Source organism: Schistosoma haematobium, chromosome 4 (genome assembly GCF_000699445.3).
Source record: "Schistosoma haematobium chromosome 4, whole genome shotgun sequence".
Lineage (NCBI taxonomy): Eukaryota > Metazoa > Platyhelminthes > Trematoda > Strigeidida > Schistosomatidae > Schistosoma > Schistosoma haematobium.
In genome coordinates this window covers 25,625,919-25,653,202 of record NC_067199.1, presented here as the reverse complement: position 1 = coordinate 25,653,202, position 27,284 = coordinate 25,625,919, and the positions used below count along the sequence as shown (strand labels likewise).

Sequence of the window (27,284 nt, the reverse complement as noted above, 5' to 3'; positions counted from 1 at the left end):
TTGATAAAGTCAACAGTTCATACCCAGGGGTTCAATAATGATAAAAATTGAATGTGTACAATATTTTAAAGTGGTTTATGAAATTCATTGAGTCTCATATTCAGTTTTTTTTTAAATGTTTGTAAAATAGATATTCAATACAGAATGTTATTTATATGGCTACAAATTGGCATCCTTCTAAAAACTTTGCAGGATGTTACCTGCTTTTTTTAACATAAAGTTTTTGTATTATTTGCGTAGAAACTTATTTTTTTTAAAAAACTAAAAATTGTATCGATATATAGAGATTGACGAGTTATACCCAAATATGTTAAAATACAATTACGTCATTAAAGTATCTATTATTCATTACGCTACAAAATAACATTATGTGTCTTGGAATCAACATTTGAATGAACAAAATTCGAAACAACTGATTATATAATTCTCATGAAATCTGTATTAAAATGAGTTTTTTTTCACTTTTGACAATCACAGTACCGACTTATTTTCATCAATTTAATTAATTAGTTATAGAGACTGTCGAATTTCATTGAAATCATGAGTCAATCTAATTTTGACAACCATTAAAAACCTGGGAGCACTGGACGGTTGTTTTGACCTAGTATGGAACTTCTCCCAAGTGCATAAACACAACCCTGAACACTGGAGTGGAAAACAAAATCTTCGGTCTTGAGCGCAAACGATTAATCTCGAAACTATTGATCTGTTATCCAACGTTGATCATATCAAACTCCAATCTGTCCACAAGTCTGCGTGAACATCTGCGTGAACATTCAATGGAGTTCTGTTCTCCGAGCTGGATAATTTGGTCGTGGAGCATGCATGATAGCTTAGAGAACAATACTACATCAAAATTATCCATCTGAGCTACAAATTTTCTCCACCATCTCCACTGTGTCAGTAGGTAACTGACTTCTTGAAGGTTTTTCATTTTGTGATTACCGAAATCTCTCTGTTCATGACCATAAAACCTGATAGTTAGTATACCAAAAGTTTACTTGATAACTCTTCTTTAATAAAGAAATGGTGTACATTAATAATCATAAGTATTGATTGATATTCAGTTAAAAGATCAACTTGTAGTGTTAAGAATGATAACTACTTGAATAAATGTTTCAACATCAGAAGTAGGTTAAAATCTGGGAAAATAAACACTAAAATAACAATTATTAAAATGACTATAATTAGGTAATAAGAAGTGTACAAATAACCAGTACATATACATAATGAAGAGGAGGTAAGAAATTAGAGAGGAACAAACGAAAGGTGTGAAAAATTGTTTGTGTGTAAAATTGTCTATTAATTCTAATCTGGTTAAAGAAGGGAAAGAGATGTAATAAAGTGACTCTGAACATATTGACAAGTGCTATGGGATCGAATTACCACAGCTCTTACTAAATGTATGAGACTAGATTGAGCCCCGTTGAGAAGTTTTGGGAGTACTAATAAACTGTCAAGTATTTTAGCATAAATAAATTATGAAGTATGATCAATGATATCTGAATGATATAAACTCCACGATGTTAATTATCCTACACTCTTATCGCGTTAAAAAGCATTTGGTTAAAAAGATTGCTGTTAGACTAACGATCAAGCATGTAGTAAGACGAACGCAGTTCTTACAATCACTAGATCAATACAATGGCCAAAAGACTGTCTAACCTAGACTCAAATCATTGCTTAGAAATGATTCTTGAACAGTGTACTGTATATTCAGTTTTATTTAAATAACGTACAGAAAACAAAAATATGTTACAGTGACATAAAAAATGATTCTATACACACGTAATCGATTAAACAATTTTGTATAACTCTAGAATACGAAAAACTTCAAGGGATAAATAATACTTCCGAAGTTTTATAGTATTCTGTAAGGGAGTCAGCACTTTTTTGTTAAACATAGAACAGAAGATGTGTTGTTCTAACCTTAAGTACAAGGATCAAAATGTTTATAATTTTAACTATTCAGTAACTACTAATCATTAGTTTTTTGTTAAATTGTATGTTTGATCACAATTAGTTAACGGTGCTTTATTATCCATCCCTTCATAGTTGAAGAAAATAGATTACTGCTGAAATTTAGTTTAATAATTCAGGTGAGTCAACATACTTGTGATATGTATGAAGAATGTTTATTATTTGAATGCACTATCTAATAACTGAAAAATAGAATGAATGAACGAATGATCAATAGTCCAGTTTTTATTGGTTGACTGGTATCAGTATACACATAATGAATGATGTTTATATATCTTCTAGAATTTGAATATACTGAATCGATTTTGGAACACTTAGTTCAACAAAAGATCATTCACTTTCAAAAGTTTACATTTGGTTTATTATTACCGTTGATCTCATTTTAGCACGTTATTTATTAATGATTTATTCGTTTTGTTATTCCGCAACACTAAAGACATATTTGAATTATTAAAAACTTATACAAACACTTACATGAATTTGTTATAATTTCCAGTCACATTACATGCTTTAATTTACATGGTTAAATGTTCTCAGTTTATCACAAGTGTTAATATTGAAGCTTATGAATAACACTTAGGGTGAAAAGGAGTAAAGACTAATGCTGAGAAGATAAAAGATATATGCCTCTCCTCATTTCTTAATAGGATGCTAATCTTTCTTAAATTCTCATGATTTTCTCATTGTTAGTTATCTTGGTTATCGTGATAAAATATTTCCCTTACTCTATAACATATTCACATGATTTTGTCATTACTATTTTCGTAAGTACACCAACATTCTATTTTTCTAATTACTTATTATTATTTCAGATAGCTTTACTCGTCTGATTATAACCCACCACATTTCATTGTAGTGTGCAATTCTTTTTAAACTGATTATTCAACTTTACAAATTATTGTTTTGTATGTATTTAGACTGTAATCAGCATCAAAGTTGACTGTTTTTCGTTGCATAACACTAATTCGATTACAGCTTATGCATTCATAATTTTGAATTAAGATTAGCTGTGGAATCCTAAACTGGTGCTCCGTAATATTTGGGACTAGTCAGCTGAATATACATTGATTCCAATGGTATCATTGAAACTGACATTTAAACCGAGTACCTTTTGACTTAAACTCTCAGCGCATTATCTCATATGCTACTAAGTCCAGATAGCCACTAACTTGCTGAATGGGAATGAGTCTATTTTTTTGTGGTTTGTATTTTCTAAAAAGTACTAAATTTTAGTTTTAGTGTGAACATAAATACTGAAACACAAGTACATCTTGTAGCAAGCTCCAGATAAATGGAAACAGTATGTTCTGGATTTCAATCTAACTGTACTTATACTTGTGACCCTTAATGCGAATTTCAAGGTAACCCGCTAAAAATGACCATATTACCAACCAAGGCTGATCAAACTTCAGCTAACATTATCGATAACAGGGTGATACAAACCCTTTCTAACCTAATTTTTATACCTTAAACTAAAATTTAAAGTAAAACACTAACAGTTGTTTTAATCTCACATCACGGTTTAAAGAGGTGTCAACTAATAGGAACACGAACATTGGTTAGAAATTCGTTGTCACATGTTTTCAGTATATAAAAAATAATACATTGATACTACCTTCAGTGTTATTGATTTATCAAATAAGTTACGTCAATAACACTCATACGTGGGATAAATGTGGTATGGTTACTTTTAAGAATTGAGATATTCCATACAATACGAACATCTTTCATTTATATCTTATGTCTGGATATCTCATACTTATTTCATCGAGCTAATTGTGTATTTCTTTTTAAGTCATTTATGAGAAAACGAGTTATTTTTTAAATTCTCTTGAGAATGTACAAATTTATTCATGATTTATTCTCTTCCTAAATGTCTTACCATTAGCAATAGAATTTTATAGTCTAATAGGGATTATTTAATCACATAAATGGTGGATGGTCTAAAAATATTTATCAAGTGAATAAAAAGGATAGAAAGTAATTTATCAATTCATGTCAACTAAACACATTCTCAATTTGATCTTACTTATTTATGAGATTATCTCATATGATAATAATTATGATAATCGTGTATTCATCAGTAATTAATTTCTGGATGAATTTTTTGATGGTCTAATATGAAGGTATAAAGTATTAGATCGAATAAATTAGAAATGACAGAGTAATCCACTGATAAACCTGGGTGAGTTTCTTACTCGAATAGTCGAAATGAAGTTAAACGTTATGAACAGAAAACTCCAAACTCACTTGTTGAGTGACGGGTTGTACTCCTTATAAGAACTGACAACCAGAGTTCAGTATCTCACGCTTTCATTCACTTTGACCTGATAAAAAATTATACATTAAATATAAAGAGCTATTTATTACTCTATGGAATCCTGCTGAAGTTAGCTTAGTGATGAATATTAAATAAAATGGTTTACTAAGAATACATTAAACATTAATGAATTTGTACAAATTTCACCTCTAGTCTACTTAGTATACAATAGGAATAGTTATCGACTCAACTGGAATCACATGTATCGCTGAAAAATAAATCACTTCCGTTAAATTTTAGTTTTTAAGATGATGTTAATTTCTGGTACAGAATTCTTGTAGTTAAATTTATCTGAAATCAATAAATTATTAATTAGTAATTATGGAACGCAGGGAAATTTACACTCATGAGCAGGTTGTTATTGAAAAGAAAGTAACGTGTAAAGGACAGAGATATAAGGGTAGATCGTTTGAAAAAAAAACGTAGTTTATAAATTGGATTATAATAAAGTGAAGCATCAGTTGAAAACCAACAGTTCCTAGTAGAAGGAGCACGGCATATTGTTGAAGTATAAATAATGTCTCGAAGAGTGGTTCCAGTGTTTCGCAAAGGTACTTGTACTTGTCTACAGATAAAGAGAAGAAAATGAAAATAGTAAGCAAGAAATAATATCGAAAATTACTGTGATAGATCTATTGTCGGTACATGGTTGAGTGGTTTTGCGATATGATGCTTTTATTTAAAGTATTGTGTGAATGAGTAGTTACGTTATCGATCGCCTGAACTGAATGGAATTTCAGAGGTTCATTGATTTCCACACGAAAACGCAAACATACTGATATAATATTTTTGATGAATGAACTCTACAGGATGGAATAATTGCTTAGCAAGTTGAGGTTTTTGAACGATAAAATGATATATGTAAGTATGGAGTTGTATAGATTGTTGAATTTCTTTGAAGTCATAAAACAATCTAATTTAGATAATCACTGAAAACTGGAAGTACTCAATGTGCGTCCTGCCCTAACACGAGACTCCTCAGCAGCGAGCCTCCGTGATGTCATAACCAGGAATCTGACACAGGACGTTTGGTCTCACACGCGAGCGTCTAGTCTTAAGACCACAGACCCGGGATCCAATGGTGTACAAGATCCACTTCAATCAACGATGTTACCTATAAAAACTAATTAAATATCAGGTCCAACACTGACATTGTTACTGTGATTATTCCATAACTTGAAAGGATTTTAAAAATTTATGTTTAGACACACATAAACTACTTAAGCAATCTACCTTTAATAAAAAATCTAGCATAACTATAAGTGAAATTATCAAACTTTTGTGCTATCTTTTCTATAATGAGTGAATTTGAGAATATTTGATCGCCACAAGTAAATTAGTATCATCGAAACCAATTCAATCTGTCATTGGTAATGCTGAGAAGTGATCATCCATAAAGAGTAAGAAAAAAATTATATGCCTTAATTAAGGTAACGAATTCTAACCAATAAGTTGAAATCGCGTGTAAAAACAAGTTTATGCAATATAGGGATTACCAGTAGGGTTTTGCGGAGTTTGTTGGATTTCATTGAAATCACGGAACAAATTAAGTTAGATAACGATTGAAAATATGCAAACGTTGGATGACTGTTTCATCTTAGCATGGGACTCCCCAAAAGTGCTCCTCCATGACCTCCAGATGGGAGTCGAACCCATGGAATTTGGTCTGGCTATTGAACGCTTGAGCTCAGGATCCAATGGTGTACAAGTCTAATTTCAACCAACCTACACCAGGACAAAACGGCAATACAAGGCTTCCGGTTCTTTAATGATTGGTTGGCTTAGATTGATTCATTTCGATGGAAATGATAAGTTTCTAGAATAAACGGTTGACATGACACAAACCTAATCAGATATTACTACAAATCGAAAATCATCGTATGATGTGTGTTTTTTACTCTATTCATCAGCTTGTAAAAAAGAAACAAGACCTGCTATTAACCTCACTTAACACATATCAGAAACAGTGTCAATAAATAATTATCTACCGTAACACAGTGAAGATCTTTATGCGAAATCAAAGAACAGTTCACGGTAGAGTTGTACTAAATTTTCCTTCGCCACAGACTGGAACATTTGTAATTTCTGTTAGAACTTCAACAATATTTATCTTACTCGTGTAAATTTAACTATTCAGTCCGCTGCCACACATTGAATTATAAGTGATGGGAAGGCTACATCATGTCATATAACGTATATGACAGATCAATAAAAGTCCTTTGACAATACGTAGGCTATGAAAATATGTTATTCAGTAAACATTTTGCAGTGATAACTAAGTTAAACGAATTTAGATCACTATAGAGAAATAATGTTATTCTCTACAGGCTTTAATTTTGTGTGGTTTCTGTCAATCAGGTTGTGATTTTGTTCAGTATTTTGTTAAAATGTATCTCCAATTGTTGATACCTGAAATAAGCCTTGAAACGAACAGTTCACTGCATGTATTCATACCAGTATAGGGACGATAAATGTGAATTTTTACTTAGTGACGAGGATCAAAATACTCAATCGTTGCAAATTTGGTATGTTTCTAGGCATTAAAAAAGGTGAAGATTGTTCTAGAGGTATCCGTTGTAATTACTCAACATACCACATATTACTTTGGCCTGTTTTATCCATTATAATAAGTCCGAAATCTTTTGTAAATGACGCCTTGAGTAAATGGTGATTAGTTTAAATTACAGTTGAACAAATCGTCAATGAACCTAAATTATTTGAAAAGAATATTTCAAAAATAAAATCAAAAAGTACGATTAAAGATTTTAGGGAATTTTCTCAAATAATATATTGCTAAGCAGTTTAAGAATCTTCGAGAAACTGATCAGCTGATTATGGTTGAAAAAGTATTTGATCATTAAAAACATGCCAAAAACGTACATTTCATTCAATGAATCGATCAGCTGTTATAAAAAAGGAAAATTTTAAGTTTGGAAGCAATATCAACGAATCAGTAGTTGTCACTTTTAAAACCAATAAGTCATTTAACGCAATAAAACAAAAGATCTTTAGGGTAGGATTTGAATATATTTTCTAGATTGGATAAGAACTAAGTAGTATTTTTCACTCCATTCGAAATTCCGATTCACACAGTATAATGGATCATAGTATAAAATGTCCACTTTTCCGTTGTTACAACCTAGTTGGTTTGCTTTCATATTCAACGTAAAATAATTTAACTTTGTATTTGTTTATTCGAACGACGTTTGACTAAGTTATACTTCCCTTGAGGTATATTACTTAGATGATACTCTTAACCGACCGTTATAAACTACCAATTCCATTACCCGAGCCCCTTTACAAAATTGATGAACATCTATTTTGTTGTTGTTTATAACACTCCAGGAGAGCAGTAGAACCACTCAACACCCTGTTGAATTCAGAACCATCATTCTAGAGGTTAGGACTATATCTGCATATCACCAGGAATCTCAATAATCCAAGTATTTAACTTCAATTAAACTATTGTCTTGTGCAATAATCTCCAAATCTCATCACTGATAATCATTACCGTCCCTATAGAGTTGAACTCCACCAACAACCATTTCTCAAATGAATCCGACGAATTTATTCCCATCGAAGTGATTGGTCAACTTTACGGAATTGTCTAAAACTTGAATTAAAACTCAGTATTGTCTAAATTGATATCATTTTCTAGTTAATATAGGATTTCTACAAATTACTTATCACATCACAATGTCGTTATTTTTAGTTGTATATAATATTTTTCCCTGAATAATTTTGTGTTTCAGTGAGTTCCATTTGAAAAGATTTCTGAATAAGTTGCCCTGATGAAAGACATGATAAAATCAAAAGGAAATATGGTTACATCTTTCCCATACTATTTTTGGCTTGTTTTCATATCGTTTACATCAATATTTATATATATCGACTAGTTTATATTTATAAAATCCATTGTATTCAACCTTAAATATCCAATTAGTCATTACAAATTACGTGTGTATTTGTTTGTGTGTGTTTATATTGGAACATCTGAATATGTAGTGAAAACTAGAACTCATTTGAATTTTATGTATTGGAAAAACAAATTTATTATTTCTCTGATGTTTTTTTTCTCTCCTATACTTAGATGTATCGATGGCAATTTATTATTATTATTAAGATTAATATTTAGAGGAAAACAGCTCTATAGGTTAGGTTTTCCCCTCAACTATTTGTTCAGTGTGAGAATAGAATTGTATTTTCTTACAAAATATTCATACTATTTTGTTTTGTTTTTGATCACGTTATATGAGTTGAAGTTTAATTGTAAAACTTTTAATATCCGTGTAGCAAATATCACTAGCAGTGGAAATTTAGAATCGGTCATCTGTGGATTTATTTACAAGTGGCTAATAGTTTGACCCGTTAATTTGTTATAGAAAAGGGAATTATTAAAAAAATTGACTTTTCTGTAACAATTTGTCTGCATAAGTAAAATGACTATTCTTTCCCTAGTTAAGATTTTTAATATTTCCTCTATTAAGTTAATAAAAGGGCTTAACAAAATTTAACCATAAACGAAATTGAATGGAGGAGGGTTGCTATATGATATTGTATTTAATTTCAAATCAGATAATTGAACTGTTAAAGGAAAAGAATTTACCATGAAATCATATGACTTTAATAATTTCCTGAAATCAGTTCTGAAAAATTGAATGGATTAGTTACAAATGTATGCTATCAGATATTAACTCAGTAGTCTGAGTAATGAAGATTGTTGAATTTTACAGCAAATTGATTGAAGTTAAACAGTTACATAAATAACTTCCAACTTAGTGATCTAGAGGTTAAGCGTTCACATATGGCACCAAAAGTCCTGGGTTCGATATCTGGTCACGAGGTTGTGAATGTGGACTGCTGCTGAGTCTCACCTTATGACAGAATGGTCATCAAGTGCTTTCAAATTTTCAATGGTTGTCCAACTTAGATCAGTTTGTGATTTAGATAAAATGTAGGAAAATTACAAATTTCACTATAGAAATTGTTTAAACTTAAACTAAGAAATGTCATGGATGTTAAAATTATAAGAAAATTACATTTTAACAAAGATGTATTTGTAACAGTAGAATAAATGTAAAAAAACAAATAATAGTTTGTCAAATAACGTTTTTTCTTCAAGTGAGTGACATCAACCGACAAGTCACTAGAAATCAGTTAGGCCTGAATATCTGTTTTCTAGGATACTATGAAATACCTTATCAATGTTCATACACTATTTCGTCTGAAGTCGAACTCGGATCTTTCAATTTTTATAATGAACATAATTGTAATGCTATGAAACCACTGTGTTTAAATTCAACAACTCACATTTTTAGCTTAATTGTGTAAATACAGTTTCAACTGCATAGTTATATTTTGAATTTATTGATAAATGAATTAAATATTTCGTAATTTTTAACCAAACTGATTTAGTTTAGTAGAGTGGGAATGACTAAATTTTGTTACACAACTACTAATGATGATAATTTATAATCCTTTAAGTTTTGATAATTCAATTATTCATGTAAAATGTCGATAATTTATGCTTAACTGTATGCAATTCACACGTACTCTTCCCCTCTTTTATTAAAATGTATAAATTCAATTATCATTTAAATTATTCTGTTACGTTGTACGTGTTTGAATGCTTTACCATTCATTTAACAAAAGACGATAAATGCATCTTCTTAGCATGAATACATGCATGGGATGTGTATACATGTACAATGGTGATAATGAATTAAGTGACAAAATATTATCTTAATATCAGGTCTGAAAAGTCAGTAATGAATATGCTGATCAGCATGATTTTAGTGAGATTACTTCACATTCTTGCAGAAGTATATTTGTGTCGAATGTTTATCACATTGAAGATTTTGAGTTGAATACTTTTCAGGCAGATGGTTTCTTTTACTTATCTAACTAATAGTACACGTTGGAAGCGGATAGGAAATACATTACGAAAATCACCAAACTGCACCTTGAGTCAAGCGCTAACTTGGACTCTGAAGGGAAACGGAAAAGAGGAAGGCCGAATAACAATAGATCGGGAATTGGAAGCAGACATGTAGAAAATAGCCCAGCATAGGGATGGATGATGAGTGCTGGTGAGAGGCCCATGCTCCTCGGCGAGGGGTAACAGACGCAAGTAAGTCAGTAAGTAATTGTATACGTTAATTCCTAACCGTAGGTTTAATTACAAAGATATATGCTAATAAAGAAGCATCATTTATTACTAACATAAAATTACAATTTGGATGAAAATAATCCAGATATTCGGTTAATATTCAAATTAATCTTAGAAGGATGTCAATAATTTATTTTTACTTAGAATTCTTCATTATTTATTCATTGTAGTGTAGCAAGTGAAAGACTCTTATTGGCTTTTGGAAATCAGCGAATCTCACAGTATAAATCAGAACACAATGATGATAGATGAAGATATTTTCAACACCAAAAAATCAATCGAAATAATATCTAAATACACTAGTTTTATGTATGATTTGTTTGCACTGACCAACAATCAGATTTACATAATTTAGGTCGTGAAATTATCACTCAAATCAACAGTCCAAGTGAATAAACTAATGATATAATAAATAAATAAACATCACAATGAATGAATTCGTTCAACAAATGTACATAGAAAGTTGACTGGACGAAAATCACATTTAAAATATAAGAAAATAATTTTTCACTCCTCCACCATAAAACGTAATAACTGACATTTTCGATTGACTTTTCGTATTAATTGCTTGTTTTATATTAACAAATTAAAAATCAGAATGGGAGTTTGTGGAGATTGTAGAATTGTAACAGTCGAATTCATGAGTCGATTAAAGCTAGATCACCATTAGAAACCTGTGAGCACTGGACAACTGTTTTGTTCGAGTATGGGATTCCTCATCTGTGCGCGTCCACGATTCTGCACACGGGATCCAGACTAAGTACCCTCGGTCTCGCGAGTGAACACTTAACCTCTAAACAACTGAGCCAACATCAACAGTGTTAATGTATAAGTTAAATTGATACATGATATTGTACAACCATCCATTTATTGTCTGAGGTGGATAACTGTCTCCACGTAACAGAGATCGAACTGCACTGGTTACCACTTTTCAGTAGAACTCAAAGAAATCCATATTGAAACTAGTCACTAGTGAGCACGTGGTGCGCACTGTTGAGGAATCTCACACTAAGGTGAAACGACCATTTGTTGCTTCCATGTTTTCAGTGATGTTCTAGCTTACATCGACTCATGAATCCAAATTAAAAATCATTCAGGAAAATAATTATTCATCTGTTATTTACATAAATTCTTTAAAAGTTTGAAAATCTCAGTTCACAATAAATACATACGGTGAGACTATAATTTATGGATGACCTTTGAGCGACACTACAGTGACCTTGAGGGTATCCGCCCAATAACTAGGACCGAATGGGGGTTATAAACCAATGTGAGGAATTAGAATTATGGTTTACAATTTAATGGTTAGGGTTGGGAATTAGATTTAGGGTTTTCATCATGAACTGACATCAGCCATAATGCTAAAACTTTATTTGACCAAATGAATGAGTGAATTTGGCGCCAATATCCGAGATCTGTTATCTTATACGTGATTGGTTCGTCTATAAATTATAGTCTCGCCATGTATACTTCATTTTATATAAGATAAGTAATCTAATTCACAGGAATAATATTCATCATCTATTTTTGCTCCGTTTTTCGTAGTCTCAGGTTCAATATAATACAAAAATTGTAAAAAAATTATTTAATGAATACTTGGAATTTCACAGATATATTAGTCGTAAAACAAAGAAAAAGTCAAACAAGAGGAAATTTACAATTTCAATCGTTATTTGATCAAATTTCATCAACACCCCATTTCATGGCTAATTCAACTCATCTGTATTTGTTATAAGATCAAATGATTACTTGAACCATGTAATGTGAATACATAAATATACACATACGTATAGTTGGCAACTTTAATTGCAATTAGTAAACATTATATTAAGAAAAGAACAACTACATACTGTCTCATTTCTGCTTTCGACAGTTTACAATCCTTCACTTATTTACCCACTCATTCAATTTCCCTCCTTTTTTCGTTGTTGCAAGATTCAGTGTCTACTTTGTATGTCTACTTTGTTTAACTAAGTTGTGAATAAATTTATTCTGATTGTAATAAATAAAAATTTAAAAAATTCACGTAATGGGAATTTTTAGCTTGATTTAGTATAGATAGGCAACATTTTCAATGAGAGGAGGCAGATTTTTTTCTTTCTTTTCATTTCATTTTTCATTAAAATGTTAACTATGTCTTTTTTTCTTTCTTTCTGAGTTAGTTCATCTATTTTCGGACATAATTTTTTTTCAACAACTTTCATTATTCTTTTCATGATTAAATTTTCGTCTTTCTATTCAATACATGTTTCTTATTATAGAGTTATTTGTAGCAATTTCTCTGTTCAATGTTCAAATTCGGTTGTCTTTTTATTTTATATTTTTAAGTTGAGAAATATGAGTATGTGAAATATCATAGATGTAGGTATGTTTTATCTTTGAAATATGATCTTTAACAAGAAACAGACCAAACAGTGATCTTCAATAGGTGAAATATTTAATATGGTATAGAGACTAAAGTTTTTTAATTCAGTTGAGATTCATTTAATAAGTACAGAACTATCGTTTATTAATTTTTTAAACATTTAAAACAAGACGTTTCAAACCATTAAAAAACAAATGATTTTCTTCACTTAGTGAATGAGATAAAGTATCTAGGGATTTTAGAGTGTCTGTTTACTAATCTGTGAGAGTTTATGGAGAGGCGCATCGCTAAATGCGTTTAATCTCTCGGATTTAAATTCAACTTTAGACAATTTCTGCTCTATCAATTATCTAGTAAACATGCGAAATAATTCTAATCTCGTTAATAGAGTATTGAAGATCGAAAAAGGTTCACTTGAGACTCTTTTAGATGGGTAAATCATAGAAATTCAAATTTGTATAATAAGATGGAGAATGAAACTCTTTGCTTTATACTATCATGATGTTTGTAACTTTTTCGTTATATATTTTCACTTCTATTGGCAGTTTTACAATCATTCTTACAGCATCATTTGTCGTAGAAACTAGATATTGTTTATCAAGATCGTCTAATTTGAAATTGATTTTCACCACAAACATTATTTAGAGCCTTAGTGGAATTGCAGAACTATTGGATACTTACTTAATTTTAATACGGAACTTATCAACATCGGATATCAGTGACAGAATGCGAGCTTCATACGAAACAATCAAGTCTTGTTTGAAGACCACAATATTTTTAAACCACTGAATTCACATCTACTGGTTAACTTTGATTGATTTTAGCCATTTCGCGATACTACACGACTAACATTCCCGTGATATTTATAGTAATTAAATAGTGAAATATTTGTAATATCCCGGTTTGTAGAAAAATCCATTTCCAACATTTGACTCTTTACCATAAGTTGCCTCTTCCGAGTATAGATAAGTTAGATATTATATGGGTGATATGTCTTAATCATAGAGTATTCAGGTTCCATCTTACATATCCTTCACAAATGCAATCATTAAAATGTATACATTTATTATTAGAATAAAAGTGTATAAAGGTTATTGTTTTGGCAGTTGAAAAATCCTCAAGTTCATAATTATTGTGATATTTTACAAAGGTCAAAATAAGGCATGGATTAGTGAATTTGGCAATGTTACATGTAAAAAAATGGTGAATTTCTGTATCTGTTATGACATAAATACTTCAAAATTGTATGATTTGTCAATTAGAAAGGTCCGAATGATTCTTAGTAAAGTTATAATTAATATAATAGTAATACAGTAAATCGTGCGAATAAAATGCATAACAGAACTGCGCTTTTTTTAATGAGGTAATAACATTAATAACAGTAATAATAATGACAATAATAATAATATTAGTAATAATAACGTTGTGTGGATATAATGTGTAATAAGAGGGATGTTGTCAAGGTAATTATGAGGAATTCATGTGAATTATAACTTTACTAAGAATCATTCGGACCTTTCTAATTGACAAATCATACAATTTTGAAGTATTTATGTCATAACAGATACAGAAATTCACCATTTTTTTACATGTAACATTGCCAAATTCATTAATCCATGCTTTATTTAGACCTTTGTAAAATATCACAATAATTATTGACTTATAACTGTGGAGCCTGACAATGGAGTTATCGAAAACGATTGTTCGCTCAAATATTCTTTGTTGTAAATGAAATCCCGTTGATAGGTTTGCAACTAGTACAAACCAAATTTAAAGTAATGTCTGTCTTTTAATGTTTCATCAGTTTATGCTGACCTAATGCAATGGTGAACATTCAGTGCTGTAAAATTCTTTGAATGTCATGGGTGTTTTGTTCGCGTAAATTATAACCGTCGTGTGATTAATGTTGAAATTAGTTGTGATTTACTAAGTAAAGATGACGAATAGACTGATAAGATATGAAATCATTACCGACATCAATGACTGGGACTTCTATTACATATGCCCAACCACTGTTTACCAAGGTGGCTTATATTGCCTGGAATAGGAGAAGGCTGATAAAAGCTAGGAGGAGACAGCCCAAGAAACAGTTTCAGTTCATAAAGTCACTTACTGTTGAATTGGCCGTATTGACAGACTTAGACTACTAGGTGGGGGTCCACGTGATTATCGTAATCCATGGTCAGATACTTTGGATAACATAACTTAGAGTCAGCTTTCTTTTATATCTAAGTTCAGAAATAATCTTATGCTTTTTATTAATTTGGCAAAGTTAGTTTCTTTTTTCGAATCATTTCGTTTATACAAAATCTTTAGTGAAATCATCGATACTATTACTAGTTTCACTCGACCTACATTTATCTTGATAATTTTATCTCACTTTACTAGTATGATAGAACAATTTGAACCAATAGATATATGTCCCAGGTTTTACATATAAGTTACTTATGACTGACTATTAATAAAAGTTTGCTCTAGTGAACCATAACCACTAACTTGTATAGAATTTTAACGCAAGTTAAATTTTAATTAAAATACATCAGGACGATTTTATTACTTAAATTTTGATAAAATTTACGTATACTTACCATATATATAATGCGTAATATAAAATGAGATTGTAAGCATAAGGTTGTAGGGATTATTAATTTTCATTGAGATCATGAACCGATCAATGCTAGACCACTAGTGAAACCTGTGTTCGATTTTGTGGGTGCGAACTGTTGAGTCCTATGCTAGAATGAAACGGCCATCTAGTGCTTTCAAGTTCTCTATGATTGTCTTACATCGATCAGTTCATGGTTTTAATAAAATTAGATATGTGTTGAAGTTTATTATTCGTCCCAACATTAGATGAGTGAATAATATTTGAAGAAATTCATTTCATTTCAATTTTATGCACCGTAAATATTAATAAATTAATGTGAATAATTACCAAAATGATTTTAACCACATCACAGTAATATTGACATGTTTCTTCTGAAACTAACCTTTTTTTATCTAAATAAGATGGGAAAAATTAACAGATGTATGAACAAATGACAAAAAAAGTGGACAACTTTACCCAAACCGTAATATTTTTAAAAAAACGAGTTGGGCAACATAAATATATCATTATGCTTCGTATATTTCATAATGTTTAATCAGGTTGATTAGCAACTGAATTTAAAATCACTTCATATCAGGTCATAAATAAATCATTATAAAATTTTAAAACAAAACTAAATAGAAGAGTAATTCCCGTAGTTCAAATGAGCAACTGATCTATGAAGTTCAACATTGTCAAGTGTAAGATAATCATTCACTATAAGCAATGAAATGTAGTCATACAGTATTATGAATCGATTAACGTTAGACGTACACTATTTGCACAATATAAGTGTAAATACTAGTTGTACTCTGTATCATTTTAGTTATGTATGATATACATCAACTAATCTGAGCATAAATGACCATATTTAGTCAATAAAGTTTATGGTCGTATTTTTCAAAGTGTAAACGAAATTTTCATCTGAGATTAACTTCTCTTCTTATTTCTTGCATCAAACAAATCTGTGTTTTCCTATATCAAGTATCAATTTCTACGTCTATCGTAAACGGTATGAGTAAAGTGTGAATTTTTTTAACTTGAGTCAAACCTAAGTTAATTGGTGATTTAGCATTTCAAGTTATTTTATGAACTAATTCTAACTGACTTTCAACTATGAATGTCATTGTATTTCATCAAAAAGAAAACACACGTATTCTAGGCATGATCAAGATAACGCAATTCAAGTACAATATTACCTTTATATTCAATATCATAAATGTAAAGAACTCTCAGTACTACTTGCATAATACTCTAACATACTTTTGTTCAACATACATTCGCATTTCGAATAATTTAAAATATATATTTGGTCAATTCTTTTTTGTTAGTTATCACTTACCATTCATCTTTAATTTCGAAATTTCTCTATCAATTTAGTTGATATAACTACTTTATTTCTTTATCTATCTTCTATAAGAAGCATGAATTCCAGTGTAATTGGTTTTCATTTCTTCAAACGATAGAAATGGGAGAAAATATCTTAATAAATGCAATGGTATCATTTGATTTTTCCATTATTTAATATCAACTTTGGGTTCTCAGTCTTTCATGAATGTACGTGTATACATATAGTTCACATTCATAATTATTCACAGTTTAAACGAATCTAAAACAAAAAAGTTTATTTATAATATTTGTATAGTTGTAAATTAGGTAAAATAATCGTTTGAGAAGGTTACCAAATTCAAGATATTTATGAATTATGTAAATAAAGGATGACACTGAAAAACTAATGATATTTGCCAATTTTCATCGTACTAAATTGATATTTTATATATATCAATTTAAAAAAACTTCTTTTGTTATGAAGAACAAACACTTCACTGGATTCTATTTATTTAACTATGTAAATAAGATAGAACTTCTATGAATAAAATCACTTCAAAGTGATGTACACAAGTGCAATATTGAAATATGATCATAATGGATTGATATTATCTGGAGAATTATTCAAATGTCAAAAAGACATTCAGTAGACAATTCTCAAATAAATAAATAACCAAATTGAATTTGGTTATTTATTCTCTGAAGAAGTGACTTACACTAAGTCATGAAACGTCAGAAAAATCTAATTTTCTACTCATTGGGATTTTACAAATATATTATTTATTTATAACAATCTACCCGATGCTCAATTTATTCGAAATTATCAAATCAAACCTTGGTAATGATAAATACAAATTCTCAAATAGGACGAAATGCACTTCACTGTTAGCCATCATACATCTGTGTTTATAATGATTTTGACTTAATAACAATACCAAGATGATCCGCACAGGATAATTATTTGTCAAAAAGAAACTGATCAATTGAAGTCATGAACGTCAATAGGAAGATTAAACACAAAGAATACAAATGAATGAAAAAACATCAGATAACTATTTCCTCCTTGTTTTGAAATTTCTAACAATCTGAACCCATAGTTTTATATGAGGAGGAACTAAGAACCGTTAAATTTCACCTGCTTTCTTGGTTTTACAGCTAATGTCTGTAGGTTTTCTCCAAAACTGATCGAATTCTCACAAGCAGCCTGAGTAGAAAACGAATCAATAAACTAGACAGAATAAAGCAATTCGGATTATTTTTCGTGTAAGGCTCCAATTATTTGAATTTTTTGAAACAAATTTATTCATTCGACTCAGACCAGGTCATTGTGTATAATACATAACCCAGCACCAGCCAAAAAGTGCACACATGCTCATAATAACTTATTATTCAAATGACCAGTTTGGATACTTGTCTACTTCAACTTCTATCACCATGTAATAGAGCATAATAACCACTCAGTGTTGCCATTAGTCTACTCTCTCATTTTTCTGTGTAAGCAGCTGATAAGCCACAAAATTTGACTCTTTTACATTTGATTTTGTACAGACCAGTCATCTGGGAGAGAGTTTTCAAGACATTATAATTTTCAAAATTTATTCAGTGAAGTTCAAACTGTGTAAGACGTCGGACGAATGCCCCGATGGCGATGGATGTCGTTTCTAAAATATCACTAATTGACTGGAGTTAGGGAATATGATTTATCGCATTCCAACTTAGTGATTTAAAAATTAAGTAATCACAGCACAAAACTGAATATCTCTATATCAATCTATTATGGAATACTATATATAAGTACTACTGATGAGTTTTATACAAGAACTAAGAAGTATTATAATGCTTTCTGGTTATCAATGTTTTCTATTTAATACGAATTCACTATGTAGACAAAAATTCTTCGAAATTTACTCTTAATTAAATAGTCATGTAAAAGTAAACCATTCATGTCAATAATAAACTTTAATTATATATTCAAATGATATATTATGGTTATTTATTTATTTTAATAAATTGATTATAACATGGTTTCTAATCAAAGAAACAGGTATCACGATTCTCAACAAGTTATTAAACATATTATATGGAATTAGTGTCTCTCTCTCCCCCTCTCTCCTCCCTCCCTCTCTCCACATATATATAGTAACAACAAAGTGCTTTTAATCGATTTGATTGTATTAAAAAAAATATTCTTAAAATTTATTTATACTTGAAAGGAAAACAAGTACTTTTTAAAATTATTATATATAGTATGGTTAGTTTTATTATACTTAATTGCTATGACCTTAATGATAAACAGAGTTTATTAAACGAATTAGGTTAAAATAATCATAAAATAATTAGTTAAGCACCATGCTTAAAAAAATATTCTAACATTTAAAAAGTGATAAACTCTACAAACTTTACTGAAATCAGTCAATTAGTTTATGAAATTCATATTTGAAAACTAGTATTGTGTAAAGAATTTGTAAATTATTACTGAATATTTTCCAATGAGAGTTTTATAGCGTTTTTTACAATTTCTAGATTTGAATGTTCTATGCTTGATTTAATGTGGGTCATCAAAGTACACTTCTGAGGAATGTGTAGCTAAAAGGAAAGCGATAATTCGTAGTTTCCAATGATCGACATCTAATAAAACTAATGATATTGTAATTGTGTAATTGAATAGCTAATTAATTGAATAAAATATTCATGGATACACTTATATATATATGCGCCTATCAAAATGATTTATAAATGTGGCAAGTAGCATATATTAGGTAACTAATGGTAATAACAGTGTTAATATAAAATAAGATTGGTTCAGTGTAGAGTTTTCTTTCCGGGGAATTCATTTTCAAACCTGTGCAATCACAAATATATAGTTATTTTACAAAATGATCATGCTTTCGAGAATAGTAGTAGTTTTTGCTAACTATGGTAACAATGAGGTAAAATAAATAGACATAGGAACTTTATTTCTATTAAAGAAACTAATAGTAATTTTGTTGTTGAGAGCTTGAATATTCATTATGGACATAGAGAAATTATTGTTGCAAATGAAAGACTCGATGTGATAAGGTAAATTTTTGAAATTGAGATGAACTACAAACAGGAGGATCATAGAAACAGTAACTAATCAGTTGAGAGTAAGAGGTCTATAGAGAATATAAAAGGAAAGAAGATGGCTGTGAAACAACCTATATAACTATGCATCTTTGAAAATGAATTCCTTGGAAAGAGAACTCTTCGTTGAAAGAATCTTATGTTACTTTTCAGTGGGTATATTCTGTTTACCTAAATAATATTAGTAACATGATAGTTGCATAACTAGTGATTAGAACAACATGGTGTTATTGAAAACAGATGGAAACTACAAAAAACATTTCTTTGAATAATATTGAAAAATACTCACTGTGTCATTCAATGAGAATTAAAGACAAATGAGCCTACAGAAGTTTCTTTGCGACGAATTTATTTGCTTAGGCTGCATAATCATATTTTTATTATGTATTATATTGGGTTCTGGGTTCGAGCCTCGGAGTGACCATCAAGTCACGTAGGTGCATCCAGCTGATGAGTCCCAAAATAGGACGAAACACCCGTCCTGGATCCCACTGGTAACCGAAATCCGTCTTTGCTTATAATCATATTCATAGTTAACGTGCTGAAAGTTGTAGTCTTTAATTAATTAGATGGGTATTATGTCATTTGAAAACGTTATCAGCATTAATCGAAATTTCTAAATTTCCAGTATAATAGACTGTAATTAAATGAATAAGTAGGGCATTGTATCATAAATTACCCATATCCTAAAGAAGTTATACATTGAGCGGGTGGCTAATAAAACTATCAATATAGTTTATAGATGAGTGATAATTGTCCATACATCTATAAATTATCTATATTGTAACTTGGTAACCAATTGAAAACATGTGCTTGAGTCTGAAATGATGGTATATATACTCCTATTTCATTGTAAATGTTGAAGTTGGAATTCAGGTTTTTCCATATGAAGAGTTTAGACTAAGGTGAAATAGAAGTCTAAGATTTCACTGTTTTAGTACTTGATACAAAATGTAAATATCGAGTCGACCTCTTAGAATCTATAAACATTAATTAAAATTCAGTTTTGCAAATCAGCGATGAAAAATTTCAAACTCCTGAACTCCATAGTTCAATTGGTAAAATAAAGTCAAACATTTGAGACAGAAAGTGTCGAGATCGAGTCTCAATGTTAATATCAACACAAAGATTCACATATATCCAAGCAATGTTTCTCAAATAGGACTGAACGATTCTTTTTTGAATTTCTTTACTATCTTTTATCCAAAAATAAACAATCAACATTTGTTCATAACAAATGAAAATTCATTAGATGATTCTTTTGTTTTGTTGTTTTGAAACAATGAATTCAAAAACTTAATATTATCTAAAAATAAAGTGAATCTAATCTCTTTCATGCTCTTATGTTAAATGAAATTCTTTTTTTTCTTTTAGAATTTAAAATGTTGGCAACGTTTTTTTTTAACCGAATCTACTACATATATTATATAGAGACTTAAAGTATAATTTTTTTGTTTTAATCATATTACGTCATTTTTGTTTGAATGGAAAATAGTTACAAATTAAAATAGTTCATTTGAAAGACTCATAAATTAACAGGGTTGAAAACAAATGTAAATATGTAAATTACAATTTTGGATATATATATATATATATATATATATATATATATATATATATATAGGTAAAAGCATTGAAGGAAGTCACTGTTACAAAAATAAACCCCACCCCTTTGATGCTGATAGATATTTGACGAAACTCCAACCAACTTTATATATTTCAGTTTTAAATGGAAAAAAAACATATTAGGATATATGTTACTTTTTTCTATGTGTACCATGGGTATATATATTCAGAAAAGCGAATGTAAACTGTTAAAATTATCTGATTGGAAGTATTATGTTTTTTTGTTAAAAAAAATAGTATTAAGAAATCGCTGTTAAGATTGATTTAGAAAACTTTGTTAATTAGCTTTGTTTTGGCATTTCAACAGCAAAACATACATTTTAGGGATAGTTTTTTATGTTGAAGTATTGTCAACTGAAAGATCACAGAGAACTAGTTAAATGTTTATTTCGAATTTCGGAACATTTTAGTGATGCGAATATACTACCCTACATGTAATGAAACCTAGGACCTGAAAACCTGTTCTCGAGCAAGGTAAATATAGATTATCAAGTCAGAGTTCAGTTGTTAGTTCATTTATTATCCAACATAATTTTCTAATAGTATCGGATGAGATCAGTTGTTTTCAATTTATTGGGTTTGTCAACATTTACATTTGCAAGAAAGTTGTTAGCTGACTTGATGGTTGAAAGGTTCTTTTGTCTAATCACTGAGTTTAAATTTCTTATTTATTTCAGTTTGGGCAACAAGAAATGTTTATTAACCTTCAGTAACTATGCAACCGCGAGCTTTCAAATGCACAGACATAATCTCTGGTAGGATTAGATTTGTGGACCGTTTGGGAGTTTAACACCAGCATGAGACAGCTATCCAATAGTTCCCGGGTTTTAACTGGTTTTCTAACGATAAGTCACTTGATGATTTAGAAATAGAATCTATTAAATCGATTGACTTTATTGAATGTTGTCAATAATCCATACTTCTACTACCGAATTGATTAACTTCTCAAATCACATGTCGTTACACCTTCAGGGTGCTCATTCAAAGCATGTCAAGATTGAATATAAGATGATCATAAACCAATTTGATTTATAGTGATTAGTAATAATCAGTAGATGAGTTTCGTCGTAAAAAAGCATCAGCTAGACAGTACACACTTTATTTCGATGACTTTCCAATCGTTTTCATCTCAAAATAATAAAATAATCTTGTATTTGTTGAGTCCCAATAAATAAAACATAGAATTCCTAATGTTTGAAATTTATTCGCGATTCTGAGAACAAACTTTGGTGTACAATACATGTGTTCTCCTTTTAATTTATTCAACATTCATTAATGGCTTCCGTTTTAAAATTTTGTAAAACTCATGACTCGTTGAAATGCACAATTCACTTAATATGGACATCAAATGAACCACTATACTTAAAACTGACACTGACATTTTGATATGAAAAACTCAATACATGTAGTTTTATCGAAATTCTATACTTATACTGACTTTTTTACGTTTAGTAAACATACTAGCTGAAAGTTTTCAATGAGGCATCGTGGTTAAAATTTGTTGCAACCTATGTGAGACATTCTTCCTTTACTAGATAATAAATTTAGTGGTCTCATGTTTAAATGTATTGTTCCTACAAACTTTAACAGTTTCCTACCTTACTCAGCTTCTTTAAATTGTGCTTAAAATGTTCTAATATTAAAATCATCATCCAATTTTAATGTGTCTAAGAGTATGCTACAATATATTATTTATAGTTGAATTCATAAGTCAATCTAATCTAGACCATCATTGAAAACCTGAAAGCACTGGACGATCGTTATGTCCTAGTATGAGACTCCTCAGGAGTGCGAGATCGTGGATGAATTAATTATAGCTAGACCACCTTGGAAAACCTGGAAGCACTGGGCGGTTGTTTCATCCTAGTATGAGACTGCTCAGAGGTCTAGAGACTAAGTGTTGGCCCATGAGACCGAATGTCCCGAATTCGGGTTCCATATGTGTCATCGTGAATTTAAATATTAGGACAAAACGGCCATTCAATGCTCCCAGGTTATTTATGGTGATTTAGCTTTAACCAAGTCATGAATTCAATAATTAAATTATCAAAATCTCAACAAAACCCCCTTACTGATATTATTATTAAACAATTGAATTTAAAATTTCATTAAAAACTATTCATTACTAACTAGTTAATTTATTGAATTTACAAAATCATTTTCACAGGTATTATTATCTTTTCTTTTTTCTTTTCCAAATGAATAATTAAAAATGTTAATTACATCATTAAATAATTGATGAAATATTTTCTATCTACTTACAATTGAACATTAAACACTATGTTATTGATAGTTGATAGTGGAAAAAAGAGAGAAAAAAGAAGAAAAAAGAAAAAAAGAAAAAAAAACATATATATATATATATTATAACTCTTTGAAATAGTGCAAATTATCTTTTAAACATCGCAATACACAACACACAATTAAAAGCAGATAAGAAAATATAATAATAATTTTACATTTCAGGAAATAACTATAATCGTTATTAAATTTTATTAGTAGGATATTATAATAATATTTTAATCAGTAGTATTAGTAGTAGTAGTTGTTGTTATTGGATAAAGTTCTATGACTATCTTATCTGATTATTATTCATTACAACTTTCACAGAAATATATGTATATGTGTATAGATATATGTATAAACAGAAGTAAACAAGAAAGAAAAGAGAAAATCAAATTAAATGAAAATGATTATTGAAGTATTTACCACTTTTATAAGAAGAAGAAAAAAAATGTTAAAAGTAGTAATAATAATATCTACATTCGAAATAGCCATTCGTATTAAAACAATAATGATAATCACCTTTTTTATTTCTAATTTACAGATCATTATTACTATGAAACTATGCGTTCTTTATTGATCATCAGTGAATGATTGTGAATTTGTAAAGTAGTCACCTAAAACTTGTAAGTCTTTGTATTCAAAGAGTTTTGAATTACTGAATAACGTTGTTTTCACTGTCAGTAATTGATTAATAGATTAAGATAAATTTAATGAACAGACTTAATTGAATCACACACTTATACATAATTCATTCTCTTAGCAATTGGTTTTTTAAGTTTTTTATTATCTGTGTTATTATTATTGTTATCTTTTTTACTATAGTTGCTATCCTCGTTATTATTATTTTTTAGTGTAGACATTGTTATTGATGGAGATTTACGTGGTATTGTATTAATTTCACAATTCATGTGAATTTTACTTGTTGATTTCATTGTTTTAGCTTCCCAACTAGAATCTTCCTGTTCATCATCACCATCTTCAGCACTGGACATAATATTATCATCATTTTGTATTACATCGGAAACATTCAACACTGTGCAACATGGTATATCTGATGAAATCTGTATAGAATTAGGTAATATTTCCTCTGAAACAATAGACATACGAGAATAAATATAATGATGGTCAGGATGATTTTGAATTGTTTCAGTAGTTTCTATACCTGGTGTAGAACAAATTGATTGTGATGACTTGATAGTATTAATATTGTTATTATTACTATTACTATTATTATTATTATCAAACACATGACTTGCAGCTGACAGTTGATCATCAAACTCTTCACCATCTACCCATATTTGAGGTGTTGGAATTAATGATAACTGAGAAGGTAGAAGTGAATTGAGAAACTGATCTGTTGCTAATGGATACATCAAACTTGGTCGATGTTCAATATCTAATTTATCATTACTCAACTTCTTTTTGCACGACATTAAATTATTACTGGACATATTATTTTGATTTTTATAACTATTCTTCCTTTCATTTAGTTCATGTATAGTTGCTTTACGAGTGAATACATTAGGAAGTTTTTGATTTTCTGTTAATAATTGCATAGAATCAGTTGTTTGAGTTTTAGGCACGCCAATTGGTTTACAATTATTTTTATTAATTAAACCTGTTGGTAATAAACGTTTAATAGATCGTGTACAAATTTCCATCATATTTACTAAACTACTTTTCATAGTATCATTTTTACTGATTTTACTACCACGTATTATACGTCGATTAATATTGCGCGGTTTTCTACCTGGCAATGGTAAACCACCTTTTTCTGCAGCTACACCTAAACCTGATTTAGTCCCACTGACACCACCTGTAGCTTCCATATCTTTACGTAATGTTTTCAAGTATTTATCTTCCATTAATTGATTTTTCATATATTTGTAATATGTATTAAAATTATTCCCAACTATTGGTATTGCTAATCCAGTAACAATACAACCAGATATAGCAGTTAATGAACCGACAAAGTAGCCAGCTCCACCTTTTGGATGCATATCTCCATAACCGACAGCTGTTAAAGTGATAATTGACCACCAAAATGATTGTGGTATATCAGGAAATGTATCATTTACACGATATTCAGCTATATACATCATAGAAGAAAATAAAAACATACCATTCATTAATAGAAAACCTAATAGAACTAATTCTGGTATACTTTTTTTTACTGTCAATATAAGTACTCTTAATCCACGGGATATTTTTGATATTTTAAATATACGTAATATACGTAATGCTTGTGTCATTGATAAAATATTCAATAGCCATAAATATCCACTCAGTTCAATTTTTAATTCAACATTATTTGTCATTGTTGTTTTAGGATAATAATAATAATAATAAAATAATGACATATATACCCAATAACTACTTAATATCACCATATCAAATACTGATACAATAGATGTAAGAAATTTTGGTTTATCTGGTGCAAGTAAAACTTTGAGCAGAAATTCAATGGTAAATAAACAATTTAATGAAATATCAAATGTAACTAATCCTTCCGATGGTTCAGTAGAACAATCTTTTTGTATTTTAGGATTTGGATGCCATAATGAATCATAACAAATAGATATTGGATTATTAAATGTTGTATTAAATTGTTTATCTTTAGATGTGATTGTATTCAATGTATTGGTTGTAGTAGATAGAAAAGTTTGATATGATGTTTTTTGATCAGTATGAAATTGTTTAGTCATTAAGTTATTCTCTTCATTATTATTATTATTATAAATGTTATTATTACTATTTGAATTTTGTTCAAGTTCAGTAGATAACATAATAGTGGATTTTGTCCGGAAGACATCATGTGTTGATAGACAATAACACATTACAGATGCAATCATCAATACTAGTAGAACAGATGCCCAAATCTGTTAATAGAACAAAGTTAAATAGATAGACAAAAGAAATTAATTATGGTATAAGATGGAGAAATCACAAGAAAATGATACATATCCAGTCAAATGGATGAACTGAATAGTTTGTAGTTGTGATTACTCTTATGGATTGATATTTGTTGGAAAATTAGCAAAAACTGGAAAATCTTAGAAAGTTATTTCCTCTATAATAAACCACGTTTACATTAAAATATTAAGTACTGTGAACATGAGTAATTTGTAGGCATCCAAAATTTCACAAATCTGACGACTGTGAAAATTTATCATACGCATTTCTTCAATTTTCTACTTAATAAGCTCTTAATAGAAAATCATGTACTTATTTAGTTGATCGTATTGTCCTTTTTAAAATAACATAGTTCTTATGAAAGAGTATTCATTGGCAAAATCAAACCGTAACAAATCCTTATAAAATCCCTTCCAAGGATGTAAATTCATTTAATTAGTTGCTATTTTAAGATAGAAAACAGTCCCTGCTTCTAAAATCAAAGAAGAATTATTAGACATAATACGGAAATGGGAAATTAACTTTAATGAAAAACAAAACTAAATGGACAACAGTGGGGGGGAGGGGTCTGGAGGATGGTTATCGAGAAAATCATTTATGAATC

At 29.6% G+C, this 27,284-nt stretch overlaps 1 protein-coding gene across 1 annotated transcript in view; it reads right to left on the bottom strand.

The window, feature by feature from the left end:
- Nucleotides 1-23,238: 23,238 nt before the first annotated feature.
- MS3_00007738 (uncharacterized protein) overlaps nt 23,239-27,284 on the bottom strand; it is a 63,855-nt gene continuing 59,809 nt past the window's right edge. Inside the window, exon 3 of the mRNA XM_051216063.1 lies at nt 23,239-26,646. Within this exon, the coding sequence (XP_051066621.1) occupies nt 24,505-26,646 (2,142 nt within the window). The 3' untranslated portion in view covers nt 23,239-24,504. The remainder of the gene's footprint in view (nt 26,647-27,284) is intronic.